The sequence below is a fragment of the Asterias amurensis genome, chromosome 11 (assembly GCF_032118995.1).
Source record: "Asterias amurensis chromosome 11, ASM3211899v1".
NCBI lineage: Eukaryota > Metazoa > Echinodermata > Asteroidea > Forcipulatida > Asteriidae > Asterias > Asterias amurensis.
Genome location: NC_092658.1, coordinates 16,841,528 through 16,869,471, shown reverse-complemented (window position 1 = coordinate 16,869,471; position 27,944 = coordinate 16,841,528). Strand labels below are relative to the sequence as shown.

The window sequence follows — 27,944 nt, the reverse complement described above, 5'->3', positions numbered from 1 at the left end:
CAAACTGTACCTGGCAAATAAACATGGTGTTACCGCAAACCAAATATATATTAAATTCATTATTGTCATTATTATTTTCTGTTGTTCAGGGTTGATCAGGAAGAGCACCATGACCTCCACAACCTCTCCAGTGTTAACTCCAATGACGCTGCGGCAGCAAACGGCAAAGATCTCTCCTCTCATGCAAATGGAGAAGGTCTGCCTGGCGTGACGTTACTTGATGTTGAGCAAGGAAGTTCAGATACAGACTGTAAGACTTTTTTTCTTATCCTCGGATACTATTTGTAATTGTCAAAGACCTGTATTTTCACTTATCAACAGTTTTCAACATATGCATTAAATAACAAGCCTGTGAAAATTTGAGCTCAATTGGTCGTCGAAGTGGCAAGATAATAATGAAGAAGAAAAAAACCGTCCTTGTCACAGGAAGTTGTGTACTTTCACATGCTTGATTTCGAGACCTCAAAATCTAGTTCTGAGGTCTCAAAATCAAGTTCATGGAAAGTTACTTCTTTCTCGAAACTACATCACTTTACAGGGAGCCGTTTTTCACAACAGCTCCCCATTACTTGTTACCAATTAAGGTTTTATGCTAATAATTAGTTTTAGTTATAACCAATAGTGTCCACTGCCTTTTTTAACCTTGACACAATAATTTAAAGGAGTCTCATTTTGTGTTAAGTTTCGCCATGTTCGCAGTAGAATCAGTTGTTACAATGTAAGATTGCTTACATAGCAAAGGATAATGGATTTGAGCCTAAATAATGTGATTATTAATGTTTTTGTCTGATTTCTTTTTTAATTTTTTTTATATATTTTATATCATTATATAAGATAATTTATTTCTTGAGATGGGGATTTTTTACTCCCTCAAAATTAATTTTTATAATAAGAACACTTTTTATCTAGCATTATTTCAAGTGCAATAACACTTTGCAATAACACTTAAAAGTGTTATTGCCCCTTGATTGCTGAGTTGTATATTTATTAAAGGCACTGTACATGTACACTGCCAGGGCTTGGCAGACTGATCTTCAAATGTCAAATCTTCTGCCCTGTGTAGAAACTGGTTTTTTAACTATTTATTAATTATTTACAAATACAGATTAGTTGAAAAAATTCAACTACCAAAGTTTTTTATATATGTATTTTTTTTTTTAACTAATTGAATTTTCTATTCATAGAGGTTTTTTTTAAAGGAATTTCAATATCAATGAAAAAGAAAGCTTCTGGTTTTAAAGTAGTCAAGTTAAGTTCTCATGTATTTGCCTATCTTCAGTTTACTTAATTATTCATAGATTTCTTACTGCTCTGTATTTTACTATATTACTATTTTACAATTTAACTATTTGTACAGTAGGGATAGCAGTTGTGAAACTGATAAGGCTACCCTGTCTAAATAAATTAATCAATAAAAACTTAATTGATGACTTGATTCAGAAAAAGAAAAAAAATATCAAAATGACACACACTATATTTCTTCTATTCCTGCAGTGCTAGTCACTCTACCCAAGCGCAACACTGGCGTCATGTTGTACCTGCAGCAGTTCCGTGCAATGTTTCAGAAGCGTATGTACCACACCTGGAGGAACCTTCTAATCATGGCCGTCCAGCTTCTCATCCCCCTCGCTATGACCGCGGTCGCGCTGATTGCCGCCAAGACCTTTCCTGCTCTCGGGGAGTCTCCTCCGCTAGCTGTGGACATCTCCTCGTATGGCCATACCGACATGCCTTACTTTGTCTCCAACGTAAACGAGTCGATGCTGAAAGCTGTCGGGACGAGTTTTGAGGAGTACGCTCGACATCTTAAACAGAAGCCTGTTTATGTGAATAACGTTACTGAATTCAATAAGGATCTGATGGCATACCTAATTCACGAGGGCAGTAAGGAACTGGTGTCATTCAACCGGAAGGATCTCGCAGCTGCATTACTAGCAGTGAAGGACCAACGCATCTTCGGGACAGCACTTTTCAACAATCAGCCGTACCACGCCGCACCGGCCGCTCTCAGTGCGTTGGATAACGCATTCTTGAGGCATTATCTGAATACCAGCTATACTGTCACAACCATCAACCATCCTCTGCCACGCACCATCCACGAGAAGGCTCAGGACGACTTAACCAACCAGTTCTACACTGGATTCACCATTGCCTTCAACATGCTGTTTGGGATGTCGTTCCTCGCAAGCAGCTTTGTGGTCTTCCTGGTCAAGGAGAACACCACCAAGGCCAAGCACGTGCAGTTCGTGAGCGGCGTGCACTCTGTCAACTTCTGGTTGTCTACCTTCCTGTGGGATCTCATCAACTACACGGTGCCGTGCGTGCTCATTGTTGTGTCCTTTGCCGCATTCAACGTGGACGCCTATGTCGGTGACGGCCGCTCCCTGATGATCTTCATGCTTCTGATGCTCCATGGCTGGTCAATTATTCCCCTGATGTACCTGTTCTCGTTCCTCTTTACCGTCCCCTCCACAGCCTTTGTCCGACTTACCATGTTCAACATCATCTTTGGTATCACAGCGTTTATGATTGTCAACATCTTAGAAATTCCTGAGTTGAACTTGAAGAATGTCTCCGATGTTCTTTCTTGGGTGTTCTCCTTCTCACCGTCCTACTGTCTTGGGAAAGCTCTCTCGGACTTCTACCAAAATGCTGAGGTGCAGAAGATCTGTAACTCCAATCCTCTGATTAAGTTCTTCTGTGAAAATGATCCAAGTAAGTGTCGTTTAATATAAATTTGTGTGATATATATTTGGTTTGCAGTAACATCGTGTCTGTGTCTACTTGCTGGTTAAATTATGTTCTTTTTTTGAGAATTTGTTGTGCTATACATATTATACTACTGCAGAGTAGATTTTTTGAAACTCAAAAGATTCTCTTCTACTGCGGAGTAAGTTTTTAAAGAACTGTCCTGCCTGTTAACTGCTCCCTGGGCGGAAGGTAGGAAACCGGCTGGAACTACTACTTTCGCCTAGCGGACTTCTCCTTATTTACTTCACTGTTTACCTCACTGCTGCAGAGTAAGTTCTTAATTAGTCTCAACGTTTTGACTAGCCTGCTCTAGCCATCGTCAGGAGTAAATATACACGGTGTTACTACATACCAAATATACATCGATGCCTTGAAATCGTTTAAACTCATCTTATGAAAATGTTAAAGGAACAATACAGAATTGGTAAGACAAATCGTTATACAATCACATATTTACATAAAATTTACATGTTCTAATGATGATGATCTGGTACAAAACATCCCTTGAAATACCTATGTCTGAAATGTCATTATTTGATGAGAAATAAATATTATTACCCGTTTGGAGTTAATCGCTCAGGGAGACGCTTCTTCCTTTTCTTTTAAAATCGATGTCATGAAAAATGTGTAATTGACTTTTCACTATTTTCTTGTGACCCATATATGGCCGCTTGATCTCAAACTTCTACAGTTTTGTCAGTTCATGCATATGGTGGATTACATACAGTGCTTACACTGCCTGCAATTGTTTTGTTAGCAAAAACCAATTCTGTATCATTCCTTTGAATACTTTCATGTTGATAAAATGTCTATGTTAAAAATATATAAATATATTCACTCCAAACTGGATGGTATTTTATACATTAATTCTCAGGTCCATTGTACAACTTTAATGACAACTACCTTGGTGTGAAGGCCCCAGGTATTGGCGTAGAGCTTTTGTTCCTGGCAGGGACTGGCTTGCTGTATTTCATTCTGGTCATCCTATCTGAGGAAGGTCTTCTCAGATCACTCAGATACTTCATCAGGGACTTATGCTGCAGTAAATCCAAGAATGACCACAACGCCTTGCTGCTTGATAATGTGTTGGTGAGTTCATGGTTATTAGAGAGGTTTTGCAAGCGTGCGGATACAGGTACATGTAGGGATATGGTAACCGTATCTGTTCACGTCAGCCGCATGTTGGATTTTGTTTCGAAAAATATAGGTATGTGTCACCTGAGGGCACTCACATTCATCGTGAATGTTTCCCGACAAGCATGACTGATAGAGACCACCTGTTTTACACACTACACTTTCTTATCGTTTTGCTTGCAAATGACTAACAATTTTTTATCTATATCAAGCACAATAGCAGTTAAAGCAATCCATGAGAAATGTTTTGATCTGAGACAAAACTACAACCAAAACGTCATGTGAACACACCAAGTGCCTCATTATTTTTTTTTATTACAATAAAACAGTTAGTCAGTAATTTTTATATGGTTCACTGTACTTCATCTTTAATCTATTTTCAATTTCACCTTTTCAGGATGAGGATGTTGCCGAAGAGAAATCCCGCATCCAAGACACACCAGCCGAGCTCCTCTTCAGCAAGGATACCCTCATCTTAAGAGACCTTAGGAAGATCTACTCCAGCCCGGGCAAGCCTTCGGTGGTGGCCGTTGAAGGCACGTCCCTAGGCATCCCGGCAGGGGAGTGCTTTGGTCTCCTAGGAGTGAATGGGGCAGGGAAGACCACCACATTTAAGATGCTCACTGGGGATGAAGCGCTGACGGGTGGCGATGCTTTCGTGGATGGATTTAACATCAAAGATGATATTCAACAGGTACACTTTTGCCGATAGAGGAAATTAACGCGGACCCTCTTTTAAAGCAACATACTCAAAGATGCTTGGTCTAATTGTTGGCCTTTTTGAATGAAAGTTAAGATTTAAATTTGTAATTGCTTTTTTTTTATTTTATAGATTAGTGGTAAGCTTTCTTTTAAGGTATTGATTGAAAAAAAAGCGCTTTTCAATATTTATTTTAGACCGTTTTTTTAAGCTTTTTGAATTATGAGACCTATTTATGTACACATTGTAAGGATTTTACAAGGTGCTGTGCCACATTTAGCTGCCACTGCCATACATGCTGGGTTCTTTCACGTGCACTACACAACGCACAGGACTCAGCAATAACAGTTAAGAGTCTTGCTTAAAGATAAAAGTGTCAAGATTAGGAGTCGAACCCACACTCTGCTGATCAGAAACACCAGAGTTTGAGTCAAATGCGCGTGCCCAATTGGCCCTTTTTACTTAGACTGTAATCTGTAATTTATATTGTTGTTTTTTTTACCCTCAGGTTCAGCAACGCATTGGCTACTGTCCGCAGTTTGATGCTCTTATTGACCAGATGACTGGACGTGAGACGCTTCGTCTGTACGCTCGTCTACGTGGCATGAAGGAAGCCGTCATTGATATGAAAGTCAATGAACTCTTGTTGATGTTTAACTTAACAGAGTATGCAGACAAACTGACCAAGACATACAGGTGTGTAAGACAGTTGTCTTTTGTGTGTTAAAATTCCTCTTTTGTTGACCTTCTCCATCCTTTACTCCTCTGTTTTCATTCCTCATGTCGGGTTGCATCTGTTTTCCCTTACTATAGGCCACTTTTGGGCCAGAAGTAAAATTCTGTTGTTCAATCAGCAGAGTGGATTTCTGGTACTAGTCTGCCACCACTGGAATCAATTTGTTATGACAGATCGTGTAAATGCACTAGATCTATAATGAAGGATGAATTTCACCCTGCAGCTGTCATCCACACTATTGGTAATTACTCAAAAAAATTATTTGCATAAAACCTTATTTGGTAACGAGTAATGGGGAGCTGTTGATAGGGTTGAACGGCTCCCTCTGAAGTAACGTAGTTTTTGAGAAAGAAGTAATTTTCCAGGATATTTTGATTTCGAGACCTCAGAATTAGATTTTGAGGTCTCGAAATCAAGCATCTGAAAGCACACAACTTCGTGTGACAAGGGTGTTTTTTCTTTCATTATTATCTTGCAACTTCGATGACCAATTCAGCTCAAATTTTCACAGGTTTGTTATTTTATGCATATGTTGAGATACACCAAGTGAGAAGAGTGGTCTTTGACAATTACCAAAGGTGTCCAGTGTCTTTAAAAGGTAGTGTGCAGTCTACCAACAGTTTGTATCCTTGTGCAGTTTAGGTTTTTAATGGTACCTAATTTGTCCTTAAGTCGGGTTTCTCCTGCTATTGCTGTATTTTTCATCTTCTTTGTTAACTGTTTGTTGTACATGTAGTTTATAGAGAGCTCAAGGTGCACTACAATTTCCAATATTTTGGTTTCCACTTTTTAACATTGGCTGACTAATTATTATCTTACCTTATTGTCTTATAAAAGAAGGTTCACTTAAAAATGCATAATTCATGTGGTTTTGTAGAAAAGCTAATTTAAAAAAAAAAAAAAATTCTTAGGCTGAACTTTGACAGGTGATTCCGTGTCAAAACAGTAATTGTTGATATGTAGCCTATGCAAACATTAAAATTATAAGGGTAAATTTTGTCAATAATTGGTAAATTAAGAAGAATTTTTAGTTTTTAACTGACTACTAGATGTAATACTTCATTTGATATATATTGTAGCATTTATGATTTTAATGTTAACGGCTAATATTCCTGCTAGTGAGTCAAAATTAGGCCACTAGTAAAATTATTTGCTACCATTTAAAAATTTATTTTATTTTTATGATTACGTCGACATGATTGATGTGTATTAATTACTGTATACTCATTATTTTTCCACATTTTGTGGAAAAGTCTCACACATGCTTCAGTGATACATTTAAGTATTAAGCGCTGTTTATTTTTCCTAAGTTTTGTGAAAAAATACCACACATACAAACCACGTAGTTCATAATCTTAATCTTCATCAAATGTTGATTTTTTTCCCCCAGCGGAGGGAATAAGCGTAAATTGAGTACCACCATTGCTCTGATTGGTGACCCTCCGATCGTCTTTCTTGATGAGCCCTCTACTGGCATGGATCCAGTCACTAAAAGACTCCTATGGAAGGCACTCTGCCAAGTTCGCAACGAGGGAAGATGCATCGTTCTTACATCACACAGGTAGGATGATGGGAAAAAAAATTGTATTAGTCCAAAAAACCATCGTCATATCAAATATTTCAAGACAAATGTTAGTGTTATGAATTACTTATTTGAGGCTGAACATGCTGGCGGTGAACATGCTGGCGTTCTACCAACTAAGCCATCTAGCCCTATGTTGGCGATTTCCCTTTTTTTCAAAATCTTTGTTCTGGGTGCCAGTTAGATGCCATACTACAACCGCTAACGGTTTGTAGCCATGAATCACACCCAAGTTTATGATACAACCTGGGAACGGCAACGGCAACCAGGGATCACACCCAAGTGTACAATACAAGTTTGAGGTTTTAAGTTTTAGTCTCAGATATCAAGTAATAAACCACAAGGGAAACTGACTTGATAAAATGTTAAATGATCAGAGGTTAAACTGTTGAAACCTCACCCTCAATTCATTTAAAATTTACCTAGTCAATTTTCCTTGTGGTTTATTACTTGATATAAATTCCTGTAAATATTTATCACTCACTTGACATTTTCTGCTTAATATCCCCAGCATGGAGGAATGCGAAGCTCTGTGCACACGTCTTGCCATCATGGTCAACGGCCAGATTAAGTGCCTTGGCAGCACCCAGCATCTCAAGAGTCGGTTTGGTGAAGGATTTACGGTCCTGGCAAAGGTTTCATCCCTGGCAGGAGTACCAGATATGACGCAGCTTAAACTCTTCATGGAGAAACAATTCCCTGGTATTGTTTTATTTTAACCTTTTACTTGTGTTTGTATCATTTGGGATTATCTTTGAACATAAAAAATAATGACTGGTGCTAATACCGGCGCTCCATCAGCCGAACTATCGAACCCTTTGTTGGAAACTTCCCTTTTAGTCAATATCTCTGTTCTTTCTTTGTATTTATATCGTTTTGGGTTGAACAAAGAAAAACTGACTTGAGCGATACTTGAATCAATGACCTCCCGGTTACCATGCCAGTGGTCTACCAACTGAGCTATCAGACCTATGTAGGTGGTCTCCCTGCTTGCCAATATCTTTGTTCATGGTGCCAGTCAGAAGCCATGTACATTTACATGTAACTGTTGCTGCCTTGTAGCCAGGGGTCACACCCAAGGTTACGATACAACCTGGGGAGCGCCAATCAGGGGATCAACTTAAGGGGATATGTATATCTATAACTTATTCAGATGTGTATAGATCATGTAACCTGTGACGTCGTGTTTATAAAAGGGCGACAGAGCCTGGACTTCATAGATACTAAATTTGCCTGGACTTCAGCATGGCAGCCTGGACTTCAGCATGGCAGCCTGGACTTCTTGCAGGTATAATTGATAATAAAACATTGCTCACTGCATGGAAACTGATGTCCGAAATGGTCCAAAAGAGAAATATTTTCTGGAACCAGAACTTCAGTCAGTCCAGTGAAGTAAACGTCCTGCTCAGCCATGATATGTGTCCTTAAACAAGTCTTTTTTGTTCTTGTGTTGTTTATTTATGCAGGCAGCAAATTGAAAGATGAGCATCAAGGTATGGTCCACTACCACATCACCAACACACAGCTCACATGGGCCCAGGTCTTTGGGGCCATGGAGCGGGCCAAGACTAGGTTTGATATCGAAGACTACTCCGTCAGCCAGACCACTCTTGAGCAGGTCTTTCTGAACTTTGCTCGCATGCAGAGGGAAATAGAGAATGAGAGTTAATGCCAAAGATTGAATATGTTGGATTTTGTTGTATCCAAACTGATAATTACACAGTTTGGTCCTACAGTCTTTCACTTACTTACAAATAAAATAATTTTATTGTAAACTTAAAATTTCATGAGTGCTTATTTGAAAGCAAAGGTGATCATCCTGTCAGACAGCAATTTCTTTTTTACCGGAACCTTGGAGACAACCAATTTGCAACTTTTTGGACGCTAGGTGGCAGCAGACTTACCCAATAAATCAATTGATCTTGGTTTTGTGAGCATGCTCAGAACATTTTTATTGATCCTGGTAAGCGTTGGCCACCTAAGCGTTCAAAAGTTTCCAATTGCTCTGCATACAAAAGGTACACTTTGGTAATTTAGTCAAAAATGTTTGTTTACTATCTTACTACTGTATTGTGTAGATACTAACATGTGAATGTTTTATTTTCTTTGGAGATTGACGGGAACTGGTTGTCTATCCCCATGTGACATGGCTTTAAAAAGTGTTACATGTTACTTAGAGGCAACACAACTACCAACACTGCATGCAAACAAGAACACTTTGGAAGTACATGTACAACATACATTTCTCTTACACTATTTTGATCTGTTTGTTCTTTTTAGGTATGGCCTAGAAATGGTTGCCTGTAAACTGCATTGTGTGACATGGCCCTTACTCCCGGCCCTTACTCCCACCCCTTAAAGGGACACATTGCCTTGGATTGGTCGGGTTGGTCTTTGAAAAGCGTTTGTAACCGTTTTTTATAAAATGCATATGGGTAGAAAGATGTAAAAGTAGAATACAATGATCCACACAAACATGCCTCGAAATTGCGTGGTTTTCCTTTTACCTCGTCGACTAACACGTCGGCCATTTATGGGGGTCAAAATTTTGACTTCCATAAATGGCCGACCATGTTAGTTCGCACAGTAGAAGGAAAACCACGCAATTTCGAGGCAAACTTGTGTGGATCATTGTATTCTACTTTTATAACATCTTTCCAACCATATGCATTATATAAAAAACGGTTACAAATGCTTTTGTTTTGACCAACTCGTCCGATCCAAGGCAACGTGTTCCTTTAAAGTGAATGGCAGATGATGAAACATGCCTAGTTTAATCTGGCACTTGTTTTTTTGAAATGACATATCCAAAGGAATAATATTTTAAGATTTTGTTTTGAAGTACTTCTAAAGGGTTTGTACAACATTGGTAAGATCGAAAAATATAAATGTTCTCATAATTTGCACATTTCATTTGTTATATGAAGTGCGGATTACAATCTTCGACAATTAACAATGTTTGTATGCATGTTTTAACCTGTACAAATTTTTGACAAGAAACGCCTTTAAAAATTGTATAATTGCTCCCTGTTTAGAAGAATCATGCTGCACATTCAGAAGGTCACATTTTATGAGTAATCTAGATCAGCTGTTTAAGATATATTTAAGGAATAGAATCTTATTTCAGATTTTCACTACAAAGTTATCTTTACACCAAAGTTTATATATTGTGTTTTATAGATTCATTTTTTAATTTGTCTGATTAAGTAGACTTAACTCTTTTAGTCAATGATTTTTAATTGTATAGGTGTATTTAAAGAGACGATAGCAGGCATGTAGACTCTCTTTTTCAATTGGGGATGGAAATTTGTAAATTTTGGAATTATAATGAGTAGTATTTATGTGATGCTATTTTTATTTTTTACAAAAATTACTGAAATGAATACCATTTGCCTGTGGATATACGTAATTTAAAGAAAGTGTAATGATGATGATGATGATGATGATTAAAACCAACAAATATGATGGCTATACTTTTGTTAACATAGAGAATATTATAGGCGGTTCAGGTAAACATTTGACATATATGTGCCCATAAGGTCAAAAATTTGATTTGTTTATACTTTGTGGGTAGAAGGGCCCTGGGGTGCAAGTAAAACAAAAATGCATGTTCAATTCAAAATATAGCCCGTTGCCATGGTTACTGCCCATTTAGTTTTTGTGCCATTATAGGCCAATTTGGGGGTCTGAAAAACTGTTTTTTTGGCTCGTATTTACAGCTCCGTCCCACCGAAATCTTTTTTTGTATATCACTACAAATAATCATCATTGGCCTTTCTTGAGAAAAAAAAAATGATTGCTTTAAATTTCACCCTTATGCTATTTTTGCATCCCATGCAATAGATTATTTTTTTTAGAACTTGCAAAATAAAAATTTGCCAGGGGTCTCAGACAATTTTCCTTTCAGATGTGATTGGGGCAACATTTGGTCTTTTCATATCTGGTGAGAAAAAACCTTGGGCAGTAGACCGATTCGCCACCAAAGTATGTGATCAGTTCATTAATTTTGAAGTAGTTGGTACATCCATTAATTTACTAAGTCAGGCGGCATTTAGACAGCCAATAAAGGATGATCTCAAATATATAGATATTAAAGTTTTCTAACAGCTGCAGTCCATCCAGGAAGCATACAAACTATAACAAAAATACAAAGCTGGAGAACTGTGTTCAAAACCAATAGATGAAATTCGTCACTGGCGTCAAGGGTCATTATAATAGATAAGCCGTTTTTGACTCTCGGCTGAAAAAGCCGCGCGGCCGGGTGCATTTTTGACTCGCGATATTTATTACTAAATGCAAATTTTTAGAGAAAAATGGTTATTAACCGGTATCTGCGATGTCTATTTGGCCATGAAAAGGTGACATTGAGATCATCCTTTATTGGCTCTTTAATAATGCCGCGTACACATCCAGAGCTGATTGCGTTTGCGCAATGCAATGTAAACATCACACGAGTTTGTGCATGAACACATGAACACACGCGTGCGAGTAGTATACATATCCCATGCGGCGGCCAGCCAGCGAGACGACACGGTCAGACGGTTGCTATCTACATGACATTGAAACACGGAAGTGGATCCCCTTTCGGTATATCGCTGACGACAGAGGACTATGATTTGTACACTCGAGGTTCTAGTTTCTGTCTATGGTATTGAAAGGTAGGCTATCATTTTTATTCAGTATATATTGTGTTTAGTTGGTAAAGACGTGTCAAATTAACAGAAATGTGTGCGACCAAATCTACCTCCATCGTGGTGCGACGCTCTGCCGGTCGTCCGGCGGGCTGTGTAGCACTTGCACACTGCAGGCAGCCCGGGCGACTGTACAAACACTTCGTGAATTCATGGAGAACATAAATATTGTGGAGAAAGGTTTCTTAATGATAATTCTATTTTCTATCTGAATGCTCTAAAATGGTATATTAAAGTGGTGTAACACTTGGCACCGCACATAAGCAGCTATCCTTGGCGTTTATATCCTGACTGAAGGACTGTGCCAAGTATCGAAGTAGAAGTAGAAGTAACATTTTATACCCATGGATCAACTGGGGCCCTGCGTTTATGTTTAGAAAAGAGGCGCAGTGTAAGTGAATGGGCACTTATGGTAATCACTCAAAATAGTTATTATCATTTCAATTCATCATTTATAAAGCTTACTTGGTAATGAGCAATGGAGAGCTTGTGCTAGTACAACACATTGAAGTAACATAGTTTTTGAGAAAAGAAGTGTTTTCCACTAATTTGATTTTAAGACCTCGAAATCAAGCATCTGAAAGCACACTCCTTGTCGCTTGTGTAACAACGAAACAGATTTAAATTCAAATCAAAATGCCAAAAGAAGAAGAAAAAAAAAACGTTTGATGATGTTAATCTATGAGGTTTGTGGAGACGATAGTGCGCTGGAACGAACCTCATAGTTCTAGCCATTACTAGGTCTAGTAATATTATATTTTACTGCTCCCACCCACTATAATATTGCTTTATACGACCATGGAGGTAGAAATAGCACAGGAACATGAGTTATATGGTGCTACATGTACCATGGGCTATCCTCCATGGGGCTACCTCCCTGCTCCCTGTGATGACAAAGCCATATGGAGCAATAAACTAGACAAAGCCTATATTCACTGTGATTCCAGTCAAGTGCTTTGACCTTGACCTCAGCTTGTCCCTGGTAAAACTTGCAGGGCAGTGATTGTTGTAAACAATCAAGCTCTGATGACCTTGCTCTATTGTAACTTAAAGGCAGTGGACACTATTGTAAGTACTCAAAATAATTATAAGCATAAAACGTTACTTGGTAACAAGTAATGGGGAGAGGTTGATGGTATAAAACATTGTGAGAAACGGCTCCCTCTGAAGTGACGTTGTTTTCGAGAAAGAAGTAATTTTCCACGAATTTGATTTCGAGACCTCAAGTTTAGAATTTTAGGTCTCGAAATCAACCATCTAAATGCACACAACTTCGTGAGACAAGGGTGTTTTTTCTTCCATTATTGTCTCGCAAGTTCGATGACCGATTGAGCTCAAATTTTCACAGGTTTGTTATTTTATGTGTATGTTGAGATACACCAACTGTGAAGGCTAGTCTTTGACAATTACCAATAGTGTCCACTGCCTTTAACTAGGCAAGCTTTGTACAATTTTTATTACAACAGTGTAGGCTGTCTTGTGGTCTGAGTAGTGTGTTCTGGGTTGGCACTTATTTCGAACCTTCTGCCATGTGTTTTGAGACTGACTACATTGTACATGGGCAAGCACTTCTTTCTGAATTAAGAAGCTAAACAAATCTCTATACCCCAGCCCCACACACACTGACATTTATTTTGTTGTTGGCCAAGTTTTCTCTCAGATGGAACTTTCTACCTTGTTTATTTGAGACTACTGTACATGGGCAGGGCAGCAATGCACTTCTTTTTGGAATAAGAAGCTACTAAAATAGTTTACCTCAACCCCCACTTACTGAATTTGTGTATTTTGTTGTGTGCCAAGAAAAGGGGGCATATGGCTCGTCAACCCTTCTTATATATTATAAGGGTACTATTATTTTGTTGTCCCAGTGAGTAGGCCTTCAGATGTTCCAGACAAGTTTTCTTTTCCTGCTGACAATCTTTCATTCTTAATGAGATACAGTAGTCCTTTTTTGTAATGAGTGAGAAGGTGGTGCCAGGTTCTGGACAAATTTCTGAATTTGGTAAGTACCGAATACAGTGCTTACACACATAGGTAAGGGTAAAACCAAAGTTAAAAATCTTCAGTTAGTACAAGGTTGATAATTTTGTGCACTTTATCGGCTTTCAATGTTCACATACTCATGAGACTTGCACAGTCTATTTGGATGATTGGAGTTGTTTCCTTTGGGACCTTATTTTGAGCATGTCTGCAATTAAATTATGTTTTAAATTATTTATGGTGCACTTTGAACATTAAAGTGATAGGCCTTACCTTGAAGCTGATACACAAAAAGATATGAAGCGAATAGGTTGATGTTTTCATCACATAATTTATAATTATCAGGACTCACCATTTTCAGAATAGTACAAGTTGAAGTATGATCATCTAGCTGAAATATTTTGGGGAACTACATGGAAAAGGAAAAAAATAGTCAAGGGTTATTTCAGTCAGGCATTTCATTACTTGTAAATACTTTTGAAACAAAATGTTGGTTTTCATATAGTAGTCTTTTTGAACTTCTTTGAGAATAATTATTTGCTAAGCCAAATACTTGCAAGGACAATGAAGTCTAAAACTTGCTCATGCTTTTGCAGACTCCTTGAAGTTTGAAAAATAATATTTAGAAAATGTAAGAAAAAAAACCTTTAGGCTCAAAGAACCCCCACTACCTGTTGTAAACATTCTAAACAACTACCCCCACTGTTAAAATAGAAATTAGGATAGACTGCTCAAGTCTATTACCACCATTTTTGCTCACATACATACATTGCTTTAAAGGAACACGTTGCCTTGAATCGGTCGAGTTGGTCTTTGAAAAGCGTTTGTAACCGTTTTTTATAAAATGCATATGGGTAGAAAGATGTTGTAAAAGTAGAATACAATGATCCACACAAACATGCCTTGAAATTGCGTGGTTTTCCTTTTACCTCGTCGACTAACACGTCGGCCATTTATGGGGGTCAAAATTTTGACTCCCATAAATGGCCGACCGTGTTAGTTCTCACAGTAGAAGGAAAACCATGCAATTTCGAGGCAAACTTGTGTGGATCATTGTATTCTACTTTTAAAACATCTTTCCAACCATATGCATTATATACAAAACGGTTACAAACGCTTTTGTTTTGACCAACTCGTCCGATCCAAGGCAACGTGTTCCTTTAACAAACTTTCACAGCTTCCAATGTTCCAATACGCTTGAGACTTGCACAGTCTAATTGGCAAGTGGTCAAACAAAAAACTACTAAATGCATTGCATGTGTTGTGGGTAGTGACTAACAGCAACGCTACTCTTTTGAGAGTTCTAATCAAGGTTGAGTGAGGTTGGGAAGAGAGAGCAAGAGTGAGGGGAAAGTGACTGAAAGCATTTTCTGAGGGAAGTGTGAGTTATTTTGTTGTCACTATCCCGGAAGCGGATGGCCTTGGTACAATGTATCCATCTCAGCGTTCTTCACACTTGGCTTAATCAGATCTGAGTATGCTGCATTTTCACCTGTTGGTTGTGAATGTAAGAGGAGGAAAGATGTATGTGTTGCGTTTTAGTCAGGCGTCTGGAGTCATAGTGTTAGGCAGAGGGGTGTCTGTGTGTCTTTTGGACACCCTGTGTTTGATTTGGACACCATGTTTTATCTGTCATCTACATGTAAATATGTGCCACGGTCAGTGAACAATTTGGAATGGATACCCAGGTGTAAATTTCCAGCAAATTAATTTCTTTTGGCATTGATCCATGCTTAAACCTTTTCTGGAGTAATGTATTTGTGTGTCTGTATTGTATTCGTCTAGACATTCTTACAGAAATGCAGATCCAGACCAAAATGTTCAGGGGGGGGGGGGGGGGGGTGGCGAATCTGTTCAGGAAGTAGATTGCGCCGAGCGCGGAGCACTAAGACTTTATGGCATGGGGTTCCCAGGGCCCGCTTAAGGGACTCAAAATGATGAAATAAAAGTACAGTGAAAAGTATAATGCATACAGCAAAAATAGCACAAGACAATGTTTGTTTGTAATTAAACTGTTTTTAACAATTTGTTTGCTATGCAGCCTTAAATACATATTGAGAGTTGATAACAAAAAGGAAAATTAACAGAACATAATTACTTAGGAAATTCCAAACTAGATAATTTGGATAATCATGGTACGCGTGCAGTTAATACAGGTGGTGTCATTTTAAACGATACTGGTTATAAGTAGGTTTTCAAGTATTTTTTTTTGAAGCTGTGCACAGTTCTAAATGAAGGTATTGAGGTGAGTTGATTCCAGGGTCGGGGACCTTGATGTCTGACTGTTTTCATAAATAAAGTGGTCCGATGAAGGAAATCTGATGAAGGAAAATGCCTTCAGAGTTTGAGCTGTAGAGTTTGGGCAATACTTTAATTTTCATAACAAGACATATAGAGCAGTATCAGTTCAAGAAGCATGTATTAGCCTCCCACCCGCATGTTCAAACCAGGGAGTTTTAACAAAATGGAATCCACTGTCTTTACTTGACAGTGTGGAATATTTTTAAAAGTATCCTCATTTGACAACAAACACTTGATGAATTTCCTGGGAAACTCCATTGAAAATTGTTCTGACCTTTTCACATCTGAATACCCTTGGCAGACTGCTGTGTGATCTATGACCCTTTGCTTAGGAGTTGAGTTTTAAAAGCTATATACACAATGGGGGGGGGGGGTCCCCGGGTAATGGGTAAAATGGGGTCTCTAATAAAAGCATGTCCTGGGGTTTTAATTCCTGGGAATAAGCTTGGTTTAAAACGTCTGTTTTTTTGGAACCCTTTGAATGTTTCCATCATATAAATCTACAATAAAACTAACCCATTTCATTTCAAAAGGTAGTTACAATGTTGAGATAAATCAAAAATTCCTGAGTGAATAAATGTCTTCGGAGGAAGAATAATCTCTAATAGGAATACACATAAATTTTAGAAACATTACAGGTAATGCTTTATATGATCATGGGGGATAACAAATGTTTTATGTTTTTCCACAATCGAAGTACTTTAAAGTGAAACATTTCTCAAATTGCATTTTACTATCCAAAGCTGCTGTACCTCTTACCACTAGGCCTCAAAATTACACGCCATAAAGACCAAAGCCTCCATTGCCCTTGGTCTTGGCCTTGGTGCCCTTTCTTAAAAGAATTTCTCACTGACTTCAAGATTTTCCAATGGAAGTGCCCTTTGCAAAATGGAAGTGGTCTTGTCCTTTAACATTTTCAAAGATGAAATTCCAGGCCTGTGCCATGCAAGTTTGTATTGCCATTGTTTTTCAGAGTTGTTACCAAACCTCCTATGTATACAGACCCTTTAATGAGTTTATCTACATGACCAAAATCAAGTTCAGGGCTCTCCACAAATTTGGTTAACCCGAGGGAATGTAGGACATGATGTCACAAGGTCACCCGTAATCGGTCAAGTAGTGGCCTATCAAAACAAAGTCCATGGCTTGTTTTTCAGAAGTGGTTGCTCTGTTTAAACAATCAGGAATATTTTGTTCTACTTTTTCGATCCAGTAAATATTTTTTAGAGCCCAATGTTTACTTTTGTTTGTTAGGCCAAACATATAAAAAAGACATTGATTTTCCTTCCCTCATCCTTTGATTAAAGGATTCGGGTACTTTTTCAAAATGTTTACAGATTTACATTAAACTTACAGGGTTTGAAGATAATGATAGTGGAAAGCTTCCCTTCAAATATTACTAAGGTTGTGTAGTTTTTGAGAAATGAGTAACACAAGTCACAAAATTATTTTGGTCTCATGAGACCAAAATTATATGCATAAAATCCCCTAAAACATATATATGCAAAAAATCCCCTTAACCAGTTATGATATTATACCAAAACCATAGCATAACTGGTTAATACGTTTTTACATGCTAAAACTGAGACGAAATTTTTTACTTTTACTCATTTCTCAAAAACTACAGCACCTCAGTAAGTAAAATTTCAAGGGAAGCTTTCTACTATCATAATCTTCAAACTGTGTAAGTTTAATGGAAATCTGTGGACATTGTGTTTTTTGTTAGGAAAAAGTACATAATATACCCTTTAAGGCTGCACCTTTTTTTTGTAAATATTTTTATTTTAGGCCTATATTTTCTTTTTAAAAGACAAATTTTCTCTGTATTTCTCATTAAACATACCAAAACTAAATAAAGTAAGTGGTGAATTTAAACTGAAGAATTAGTGGCCAGTTTAAATTGAAATGCTTGGGGCCACCTTTGATAGAAAAAAGGCCCCCATCATCCCTTTTTAGTAAAAACCTGGACAACCAACTGGTATATTTTTGACTTGCCTTATTATTTTAGCTCTAGTTTCTGTGTATTCATCAGGTAGAAATTGACATGGTTTCGCTTGAGTGTTTACTCACTTGTGCTTTGGGACAACCCTGATTGTATTTGCCCTTAACCCTCTGTTGACATGATGGTACTCATAGATATTTTAGTTCATGCAACTTCAGTTTGTTTTTCACTCTTTTGCCTTTAAGTATTATAGCTCACAAGCCAGCTGAACCAGCATGGTGCATGGGGACCCTTTGGTTGAGGGGGTCAGAGGGGTTGATTTGCCTGAAATTTTGCACGTATACAGAAATCACATTTATTGTACACATTTTTTGAATTTGAAAGTTTTTAGGTTTGTGGTGACACCATGTGAATATCTCTTTTGAGCATAGCATTGTTTAGTTAATAGTGTTGGTTCTGAAAAGATCCGGTGGTTAACGACTGAAAGTTCCGATCAGTATGTTCTGATCGTCTTCAATTTCCACTAAAAGTCGTTTTGCTTTCGCATTTTTAAAAACTTTTTGCTGTGGCTGATTTTCCAAACTGTTTATACCCGAATTTGGGAAGGCAGTTGCTCCAATGCCCCCTGGGTGAAATGCCTGATTGTGAACCAGTGCCTCACTGCTTCACTACTTCGGGCTGTGGATTCCTCTGGTCTGGTTCATATCCAAGGTTTGCTTTCAACTTGTCATTTGTATTCAGGCCTTTTGAACATTTGAAGTGGAAGAGATATTATTATGTTTGCAGGTGTCACACAGACATGATATCTGTCCTATTGTAGTCTTATTACAAGTTTGTATGTCATCTAAAAATTACAGTCAGATAAGGTCTACAGCAGTTTTTACACCATTATTCAAGTCGGCCATTATACTATACAATGTCTGCCAATAGTCTCAAAGTTAAAGTTCAACTCTTGTTCGTTCCTGAAAGCAAGAATACCTAAATAGGCATTCAGATTATTTATTTTATTCTCAAAAGTAAACAGTTGTTGAAAGCTGTGCAGCCAAACTAAGTCTGCAATGAAGTGTCATTTGAACAAGGTTTGAGCCAGGATTTGATAAAAGGTTGTCAACATTGGGTGCAAATTTAAAAACTGTGTCTGAATTGCTCACTAACAATACATTCTAGATGACATATAAAACAGGGTGTCCAAGTTTCAAAAATGGTGTCTGAAAGCGACACCCCTCTCATGCTTTGCCTTGGAAACTCCTTGGGTGATAGTCCTGTATATGCAAGGGCCATGCATTACAATTTGAACAAATTCCACCGCTTAATAGTAACCATTTTTGTAGAGCGCATCACAATCACAGAGAAGTGTCTATATGTGCTTTGAGATGAAAACAAAAGAGAAGTATAAAAGTTAATAGAGATGTGTAGTAAATACAAAAGCAAAATTTATTTGATACAGAAAGAAGTATTGAAGGCTATTGCAAAAATAAATGTGTTTTTAACTTTGTCTTTTAAATTCACTGTTTGAGCTTGTTTTATGTTGTCCGGAAGACTATTCCATAATTCTGCTGCTGCTGCTGCAAAAGCTCTGGCCCCATAAAATTTGGTAAAAGTCGAGGGACAAATTAAGAGAGACCTGGATTTAGAGCGGAGATTACGGACTGGATGATATTTTTGGATGAGTTCCTGGAGATAAGTTGGGCCCAAACCTTGCAAACATAAGAAAGTTAATGAAAGTATCTTATAAATACTGAGTATGGTGTTTTAGCGGAAACCAATGTAAATCATGCAAAATAGGAGAATTGTGGTCAATAATAGTATTGAGCTACCATTCAAAGCTGACAGAATCTGAGGGTTGCTGTCTCCATTAAGGGGACATGACTGTTGCCAACGGTGATATAAGCAGGACATATTAACCAGTACAAATTTAAATTTCCCTTATAGATAAATGTCAAACCAAATAAAAGCCGCTTGCCTCTTCAAATAATGAAGTATCACTACCAGGCCTGCGAGTACATGAAGGTCATAGGCAAGTAGCTGATATTGCCTCCATAACCCTGGCCATTGCCTAGTGGTACAAACTTAAATTTTCACCATTGTAGTAGCTAAGTGCTTTACCAAATAAAAACTTCCTATGAAGTATCACTGTCAGGCCTGCAAGTATGTGAAGGGCTGAAACAAATTCAAATTATCGGCTAATTTTACCAACCATCCCTGTTTAGTGACTGATGGCACTCATAAATTTATCAGGTGTCATCAGATATCTATTTAAAGGACATTTTATGTTTCTCTTGATAAACTCAGGGTAAAGTCTGAGAACGCGATCGTGAACGTGAAGTCAATTTTTAGGTCACAACCCTGTTTTTGCTGTGAATAAATGCGAATTAATCATTGCAAATTTGTAATGTCAAAACTGGCTTCACATTAGCATTCGCAGGAAGTACATTGTATGAACCGGGCTTCACTCGTTTTTTTCATATTACATGGGACTTAGTCACTATTTAGCAACCTCAGCATAAGATAACACTTATTTACGGAATGGAGCCTGTGATGCTTCTGAGAGGTCTCAACAATTTCATCTCAGGTGTCATCAGACATGTATGGGAGCCTTTCAATACCGTTCTCGCCAGTAGTGCGCATGCTCCGACCTACCGGTACAATACTGAGCATGTGCGTGCACGCTCAGAGCCGCAAAAACAAAGGGTTATTTCTAATGCCCCCTTTCTAGTGTCTCAATAGTGTCGCATTAAAGGACATTTTATGTTCCTCTTGGCAAACTCGGGCAGGGTCACTTAGTTCTTCAGAGCATTTGACCATTAGCGTATTTAGCTACCCTATAGATACCTTAGTAATGAAATATAGCCTGATGCACCTGACAACTGCACTTGGAGGTTACAATAATGTGATCTCAGGTGTCATCAGACATCAATTATAGCACATTTTCAGTTTGTCTTGGCAAACTTGGGAAGGGTCACCTCATTTTCTCCTTGCTCTATGATTTTTCATAGCATGGGACCATTGGAGACTTTCACCTCCACATGCATAAAAAGATACCACTTAATAACAAAATCCCGCCTGATGCACCTGTCAACTGCATGCAGAGGTCGTATTAACGTCATCTCTGGTGTCATCAGACATCAATAAAAGGACATTATCCTCCTCTTGGCAAACTCAGGCAGGGTCACTCAGTTTTTCTCCTTGCTCTATGATTTTTTCATAGCATGGGATCATTAGAGAATTTAACCTCTTCATTCATAAGATACCTCTTATTTGTGAAATCTAGCCTGATGCACTGGACAACTGCACACAGAAGTCGCAAGACTCGTAACAATGTCAATTCAGGTGTCTTTAGAAATCAACTAGTGCTCTGGACCTCTGGCCCGAGGCCAGTGATTTCAGTGTCGGGCCAGTAAACAGGACAAGTCTTGGTCTTATTATTTGTTCAATTCAACGTCTTTGTCTCAAAAGAATGATGTTCAAATGTTTAGTTTGAGTCTCACAAATATCTTTCAACCATTCAAAAAAAAATACAAGACAGAAAAGATCAATCTTTTTTCCACGTTTGGTTCAAATGAAAGAGTTTAGATGATTAAACCATGTTCTCGTTTTGAATGTAGTTTCTTTTCAATTTGGTTCTGGTCTTGCAGTAAATTAAATCCCAGCTTAGTAGAGACAAGTCCTACTGTCTTGTACGTTCTTGCCACAAACTCAAGCCCTGTTGTATGTTCCTCTTGGCAAACTCAGACAGCTCACTAAGTTCGTCCATGCTTCGTCATAGTGTTTGACCATTAGTGTAATCATAGAGTAAGGATTTGAATTAGCCACCTCAGCATATTACTAATGAAATCTAGCATGAAATGCACCTGACACACAGAGGCTGCAGTAATGTACCTGTAATCTCAAGTGTCATCAGACATCAATTAAAGGGTGTTTTTGTCATCCCTCTTGGCAAGCTAGGTGTCACTCAGTTCTTCAACAGACATCAAGTTTTTACCACTTGGCTTATAAGAGGCTGGGTACAGCTGTTTTTCTTTTGGGGTTGAGGAAAGGTTTTTATAAATCGATATTCATAAATACCTCAGACAGTTTCGCTATTCCTGGTGGAAAGCGCGCCACGTGGGTGTGCATAAACCTTTTGTTAATGCACAGTAAAAAGTGTGGGCATGACACGCGAGCTTATAAGACAGTTTCTTCATTCCTATTGGTCGAGGGCAACAGCCAGGACAGTCGTGCCACATCACCCGATACGCGCGATGCGCATAGCATTCCCTTAATGGAGTTGTTTACCCGAGGGCGGCGGAGGGCCTTACCATTTCATAGCTGGAGGGGTGTTGTGTTGAAAGAAATCATTGAACAATTATGATTTTTGCATTTATTTTACTTTTTGACCAAAGGTGTTGATGTTTTTTGACCGACAAGGAATTTATGAATGGGAATCAAAGTGTGTTGAATCGGTTTTCAACTAGTGGTTTAAACCCGCCGAGGCCTGGTTCTTCAAAATTTACCTCGACTTTGTCTCGGTAAAATTGTCAAGAACCAGGCCTCCTTGAGGTTAAACCACCAGTTGAAAACCTCTTCACCACACATTGATTCCCTTAATTAGTTCGTGTTAGTGCATTTTAAAATATTGTTTCAAAGCGTTTTACACAAGTGCCCTGGTTGTTGTGCCAATAACATTCATGTCATTTTTATCAGCTCCTTAGGGAGTATAGAGCCATGGGCATGAAAGGTAGAAGTAGCCTCCATGGTCTGGGCTGCTGTGGTGCTTAGAAGGCTTTTTCAAACACATTATCAACATACCCTGACAGATAGACATACCCCTGGGCGATGACAAGCAGTTGTATAGGAAAGAATCTTGCCCAAGGGCACAAGTGTCATGACCCAGACTCATACTCACACCCTGATGACTTAAAGGAACACGTTGCCTTGGATTGGTCGAGTTGGTATTTGAAAAGCGTTCTGTAACCGTTTGTTATAAGATGCATATGGGTAGAAAGATGTTGTTAAAGTAGAATACAATGGTCTACACAAATATGCCTCGAAATTGCATGGTTTTCTCTTTAACTCGTCGACTAACACAGTCGGCCATTTATGGGACTCCCATAAATGGCCGCCGTGTTAGTCTGCGACGTAAAAAGAAAACTGTACAGTTTTGAGTGATTCTTGTGTGGATCGTTATTATTTTCTACTTACATATTTCTAACCATATGCATTTCATAACAAACGTTTTTTTTTTTTAGACCAACTCGTCCGATCCAAGGCAACATGTTCCTTTAACCACCAGAACTTGAATCTGATGTGCTTAACTGCCAGGCTATGAGAGGGGGGGGGTCCACAAGACCACACAAATTGTCAACTTGTTTTGAGAGAATAGAACTAGCTTTGGCAAAAAAACTTTCCCAAAAGGACCGTTGGTATAAATACAAAGTATGTGAAAACCACAAACATGAACAGGCAACCACCACCATTCCTTTAATCATTAGCTTGGTCCCCTCAAAACGTTCCATTAGAAAATGTAAAAATTTTCATCCAGGTGTCTTACCAAGGAAAAACTAGTCTTGCCTTAATACAAAAATGACATGATACGTGTACCAAACCTGGTGTTTATTGGCATAAGCCTTGGAGAACGACTGTGAAAGGGTCGTAACATTAGTAAAATGTGGCTCCTTATCATAGATATGTATGTGAATTGCACATGTTGGATTGGTTTCAGGCCGGATATTTCACGGAGGCAATGATGGTGATTGCCTCCATGCCCCCTGGTCATGCCATGGTGCCCTTGAAATGCTCTGGTATAAAATGACACTTTCCTCATAGGGCGGCTTTTGCCAAGGAGAAAATGGCTTGGTGCCCTTGTCGGTTCAAAACGAAACATACAGGCCTGTTAAATCACTGCTCCCCCACACACAAATGCACTGTACACTAATAGCCTGACAGGCTGTCTTAGCGGAATTTCAGTCATTGATTATATTTATCTGACCCCCCAGCTATTTTTGCTCTAATTTCTTCCATTTTGTCTTTTCTCCTCACAGGGCCATCAAGTAATTGAATAAATCTCAGAGAGTCGCCAGCCCATGAATACTGAGGCAGCAGGAGAAAAACCCATTCAGAGCAATCCTTAAGCCTCTAATGGTCTTCTGAAGGCTATTAGACCTTATCCTCCCAACAGATCATCAGAAATCCATTTAAAAACGATCAAGTAGCTGGAACGAGAACGCCTCAGCTCGGACGGTTTATTTTTGAAGGAGGGCTGGCCCTTGGCTGTCACGGGCAGAGACTATTTAAAGACATTAAAACATTTGTGGCAGGCTGGAATTACCGGAGAACGTGACCATGGCGGGCTCTGAAGCAATTTTATTTAACAAGCCGGTTCAGGTATCCCTACCGGGTCAATACCACAGGTAATATTTTGTACTATTTATTTTTTTATAATTTTGTTAGAGGATGTTGACATTTTTGTTTGATATTTATTACGAGTTCAAGTCACTTGCAGTTCAATACACTCTTCCATGCTTCCAAATGTTGGACTTTGTTGAATTGGTGTCCCAGTTATGAATGTTGGCTTAGATACAAATTGGTAAAATTGTGCTCGTTTCAGCATATAGAAATCTTCAAGCAAGCGTTTAGATATCTTTACCATCTGCGTGATGTTTTTTTCAGGCATGATTATGATACTCTTCCTGCTTAAGTCTGATTTCCGGTTGCATTGCTCTTGAGATAAAAATCTGAATTGTGTTTTATTGAGCATAATTATTGAGTTTTAGTCAGTTTGCGTTAAGACACTGGGCACTTTTGGTAATTGTCAAAGACCAGTATTCTCACTTGGTGTATCTCAACATTATGCGCAAAATAACAAACGTGTGCAAATTTGAACTCAATTGGTTGCGAGATAATAATGGGGGAAAAAAACCTTGTCACACAAAGTTGTATGCTTCCAGATGCTTGATTTCAGGACCTAAAAATCTAGTTCTGAGGTCTCTAAATCAAATTCGTGGAATATTAGGACCAAATAATATCATCCTTTTTTTTTAAACCTTTTTATTTATTTCTGTTGGATATCAGTGTAACATAGAAACCCTGACAAAATAGAAAACAAACATTCTCAGTAAATGCACCAGGAATTTTCATACACTTTGAAGAAATCATTGTGCCTAAAGCGTTTTTTGGGGGCATCTAAAAGCACACAAATTTATGCAATAAGGTTATTTCTTCTTTCATTATCTCTTGTTACTTCGATCACCAATTGAGTCCAAATTTTCACCGATTTGTGGTTTTATTCATATGTTGGGAAACACCAAGCGGGAATAATACTAGTCTTTGACAATTACCAAAGGTTTTCAGTGCCTTTGACTTTTGAGACAGCTTGATGGTGTCAATGCACAAGGTCTAATTCAAAAATAGCTCTATTTTCCTACCTCGTAAACTTTTTACTATGAATGGCACTTTTGTTCACAATGATGAGTCAACACAGTTTACTGGTCCACATTTAATTGTTGGCTGCTGGTTAGTAAATTGACTGTCTAAAATACTCATACCATGGCATTGGGTAAAACAATCAATGTTTCAAAACGACTCATTTTAATCATTTTGATGCATCTTGTCAGTGCACAGTTTGTTAAATAACGTATGAAAGTTTAATCAAGAGAGCATTTTCAAAACAACCAATTGTAATAATTTTGTGCACCATGACAATTTTCAATATACACAGTTTTTTAATTAACATTTTGAAAGTTTAATCAGGAGAGCATTTTCACAGCACAAACTGACCTCGAACCTGATGTGTATTAAAATCAATTTCCACCTGTAATGTTGAAACAAACATTCAAGGCATTTTCACTACTCTCAGATTTTAATTTGATGTTAAAATCAATTATGTTAATTTGCTAACAAAGCCCCAAATAATGTTGTTGGATTTGATATTTCTAACAAAACCCCAAATATTGTTGTTGGATTTTTAATGGATTAGTTTTTCTTTGTTGCTTTTTTTATTCAGGCTCTTTCATCTTGATTTGAAAAGAACACCACTGAAAATGGACTTCCTGATCAAGGTAGGAACAACACCTTAATATTAAAACTTTGATTTTCATCTGTACATGTAACTGATACTTCACTCAGAGGCAACAGAGGCAATTGCCTCCATGCTCATGGTCATTCATTGCCCAGGTGCCCTTTGTGTTCTAATGTAGTTTGTATGTGTTTCTTTAAAGACAGTGGACACTATTGGTAAATGTCAAAGACTAGTGTTCACAGTTGGTGTATCTCAACATATGCATAAAATAACAATCCTGTGAAAATTTGAGCTCAAAAGGTCGTCGAAGTTGCGAGATAATAATGAAAGAAAAAAACACCCTTGTCACAAGAAGTTGTGTGCTTTCAGATGCTTGATTTCGAGACCTCAAATTCTAAATCTGAGGTCTCGAAATCAAATTCGTGGAAAATTAGTTCTTTTTATAAAACTACATTAATTCAGGGAGAGCCGTTTCTCACAATGTTTTAGACATTGGGCAGTGACCTATATAAATATACTCTACTGCGCATTACAAGGAATACAAAAAATACTACTCTGTAATACCTGATACTTCACACAAGTGACTTCACCTGGAGGCAACAAAGGCAACTGCCTCATATGGATGTTGTCTGGGTGTCCTTTTCAATTTTTCTTATACAAGTATACTGTACCCTTCATCAATGAAAAATTGCCTCGCCTTTCAAACAGTACTCTGTACATATACCTGATACTTCACATGGAGGCAACAAAGGCAACTGCCTCATATGGACGTTGCCTGGGTGCTCTTTTCAATTTTTCTTATACAAGTATTTTGTACCCTTCATATATATAAAATGGCCTTGCCCTTCAAAGAACAAAAGTACTAAGCACTTTTCAGAAATATCCCAGGAACAAGTAGTTTACCTTTTTACACTCGGATTGCTAATCCCTTGAAAACATTTTGGAAAAAGACATCCCGGGAAACAGCTACGACATGCTTGGGACTAGGGTGAAACTAGACAATCCCAGTTATCTTGTTTGTGTGTATTTTTTCAAGGAGAATTAATTCAATCATGAAAACCAACGTGGTGTTGCGCTGGAAATTTCAAACATTTTCTTTCTTTTAAGAGCGAAAATGTTTGAAATTTCCAATGCCCCAGAAATTAAAATTTCTGAGGCATTGGTTCGGTAGTCTAAAAAGGGCTTTAGCCACTTCACTGGCTACTACCACGTATACATGTACACAAATCATAGCCATCAGGACAAGATTGTTTGGCCCTCAACAAAATATGGTCAGAATCCAGACCAATAACCCGCCGGGATAGGTCGGGAATCCCGGCTGGATACTGCCCTGGCCGAAGAGCATTTAGAGATCAATATGAGGCATTAACAGCGATCGATCCTAGTCTGATTACGTTTAAAACCCGGTGCGTCTGAAGAAACAATTGCACAGGCATAGCTAGATGAGTATACATTACATTAATCTGAAGGCTGTTTGTCGATGGTGAACACTAGTAATGAAGACAGTGTATTTGTAATGAGTTTTTTTGCGCTCAATAAGACCTTCAGCTACCATTTTAACTTGATTAAATATGCTGACCAAATGCGGAATTATGCATAATTAATTTAAGCAAACACAAATTTTTTATTTGATATGGTGCCTTATGACCAGAGAAATGAAATGACCAAACATGGGATGAGAGAAAAATCAAATAGTCCTCATTGGTTATTTGTAAGGGTACCATTTGCCAAACTGTAATTAGAGGTTCCTTATGGATGGAGATGGGGCGGATCCAGTGTAGGTTTTAAAAGCCAGGGAGACTATGTGGATTAGAAGTGTTCTGTCATATTTAAGCAGGCATTGGTCAGGCTGTATCTGGGCATCAGAACTCTAAATTAACACTGGACCACCAGATAAGATGCCCGAGGCCAGTGATATTAGCTTCCACTTTAGGAAAGTACAAATCCGGCTGTCTTGTGTTTTGGAATAGTATTGTAAATTTAAAGGCAGTGGACACTATTGGTAATTACTCAAAATAATTATTAGCATAAAACCTTTCCTGATTACAAGTAATGGGGAGAGGTTGATAGTATCAAACATTGTGAGAAACAGCTCCCTCTGAAGTTTTTGAGAAAGAAGTAATTATCCGCG

At 38.2% G+C, this 27,944-nt stretch overlaps 2 protein-coding genes across 3 annotated transcripts in view; both read left to right on the top strand.

Annotated features, from left to right (window-relative positions):
* Positions 1-9,370, top strand: part of LOC139943867 (phospholipid-transporting ATPase ABCA3-like) — a 41,376-nt gene extending 32,006 nt beyond the window's left edge. The window contains exons 13-20 of the mRNA XM_071940731.1: positions 90-250; positions 1,495-2,715; positions 3,626-3,840; positions 4,283-4,579; positions 5,094-5,281; positions 6,712-6,882; positions 7,415-7,605; positions 8,370-9,370. Coding sequence (XP_071796832.1) covers positions 90-250; positions 1,495-2,715; positions 3,626-3,840; positions 4,283-4,579; positions 5,094-5,281; positions 6,712-6,882; positions 7,415-7,605; positions 8,370-8,572 — 2,647 coding nt within the window. The 3' untranslated portion in view covers positions 8,573-9,370. The remainder of the gene's footprint in view (positions 1-89; positions 251-1,494; positions 2,716-3,625; positions 3,841-4,282; positions 4,580-5,093; positions 5,282-6,711; positions 6,883-7,414; positions 7,606-8,369) is intronic.
* Positions 9,371-11,378: 2,008 nt separating this feature from the next.
* LOC139943868 (hexosaminidase D-like) overlaps positions 11,379-27,944 on the top strand; it is a 77,110-nt gene continuing 60,544 nt past the window's right edge. Inside the window, exons 1-3 of one of the 2 annotated variants that reach the window (XM_071940732.1) lie at positions 11,379-11,561; positions 23,838-24,206; positions 25,799-25,853. In XM_071940732.1, the coding sequence (XP_071796833.1) occupies positions 24,139-24,206; positions 25,799-25,853 (123 nt within the window). In that variant the 5' untranslated portion in view covers positions 11,379-11,561; positions 23,838-24,138. Of the gene's footprint in view, positions 11,562-11,658; positions 11,775-23,837; positions 24,207-25,798; positions 25,854-27,944 lie in introns of those variants that run through there. The other variant, XM_071940735.1, reaches the window with a different exon arrangement.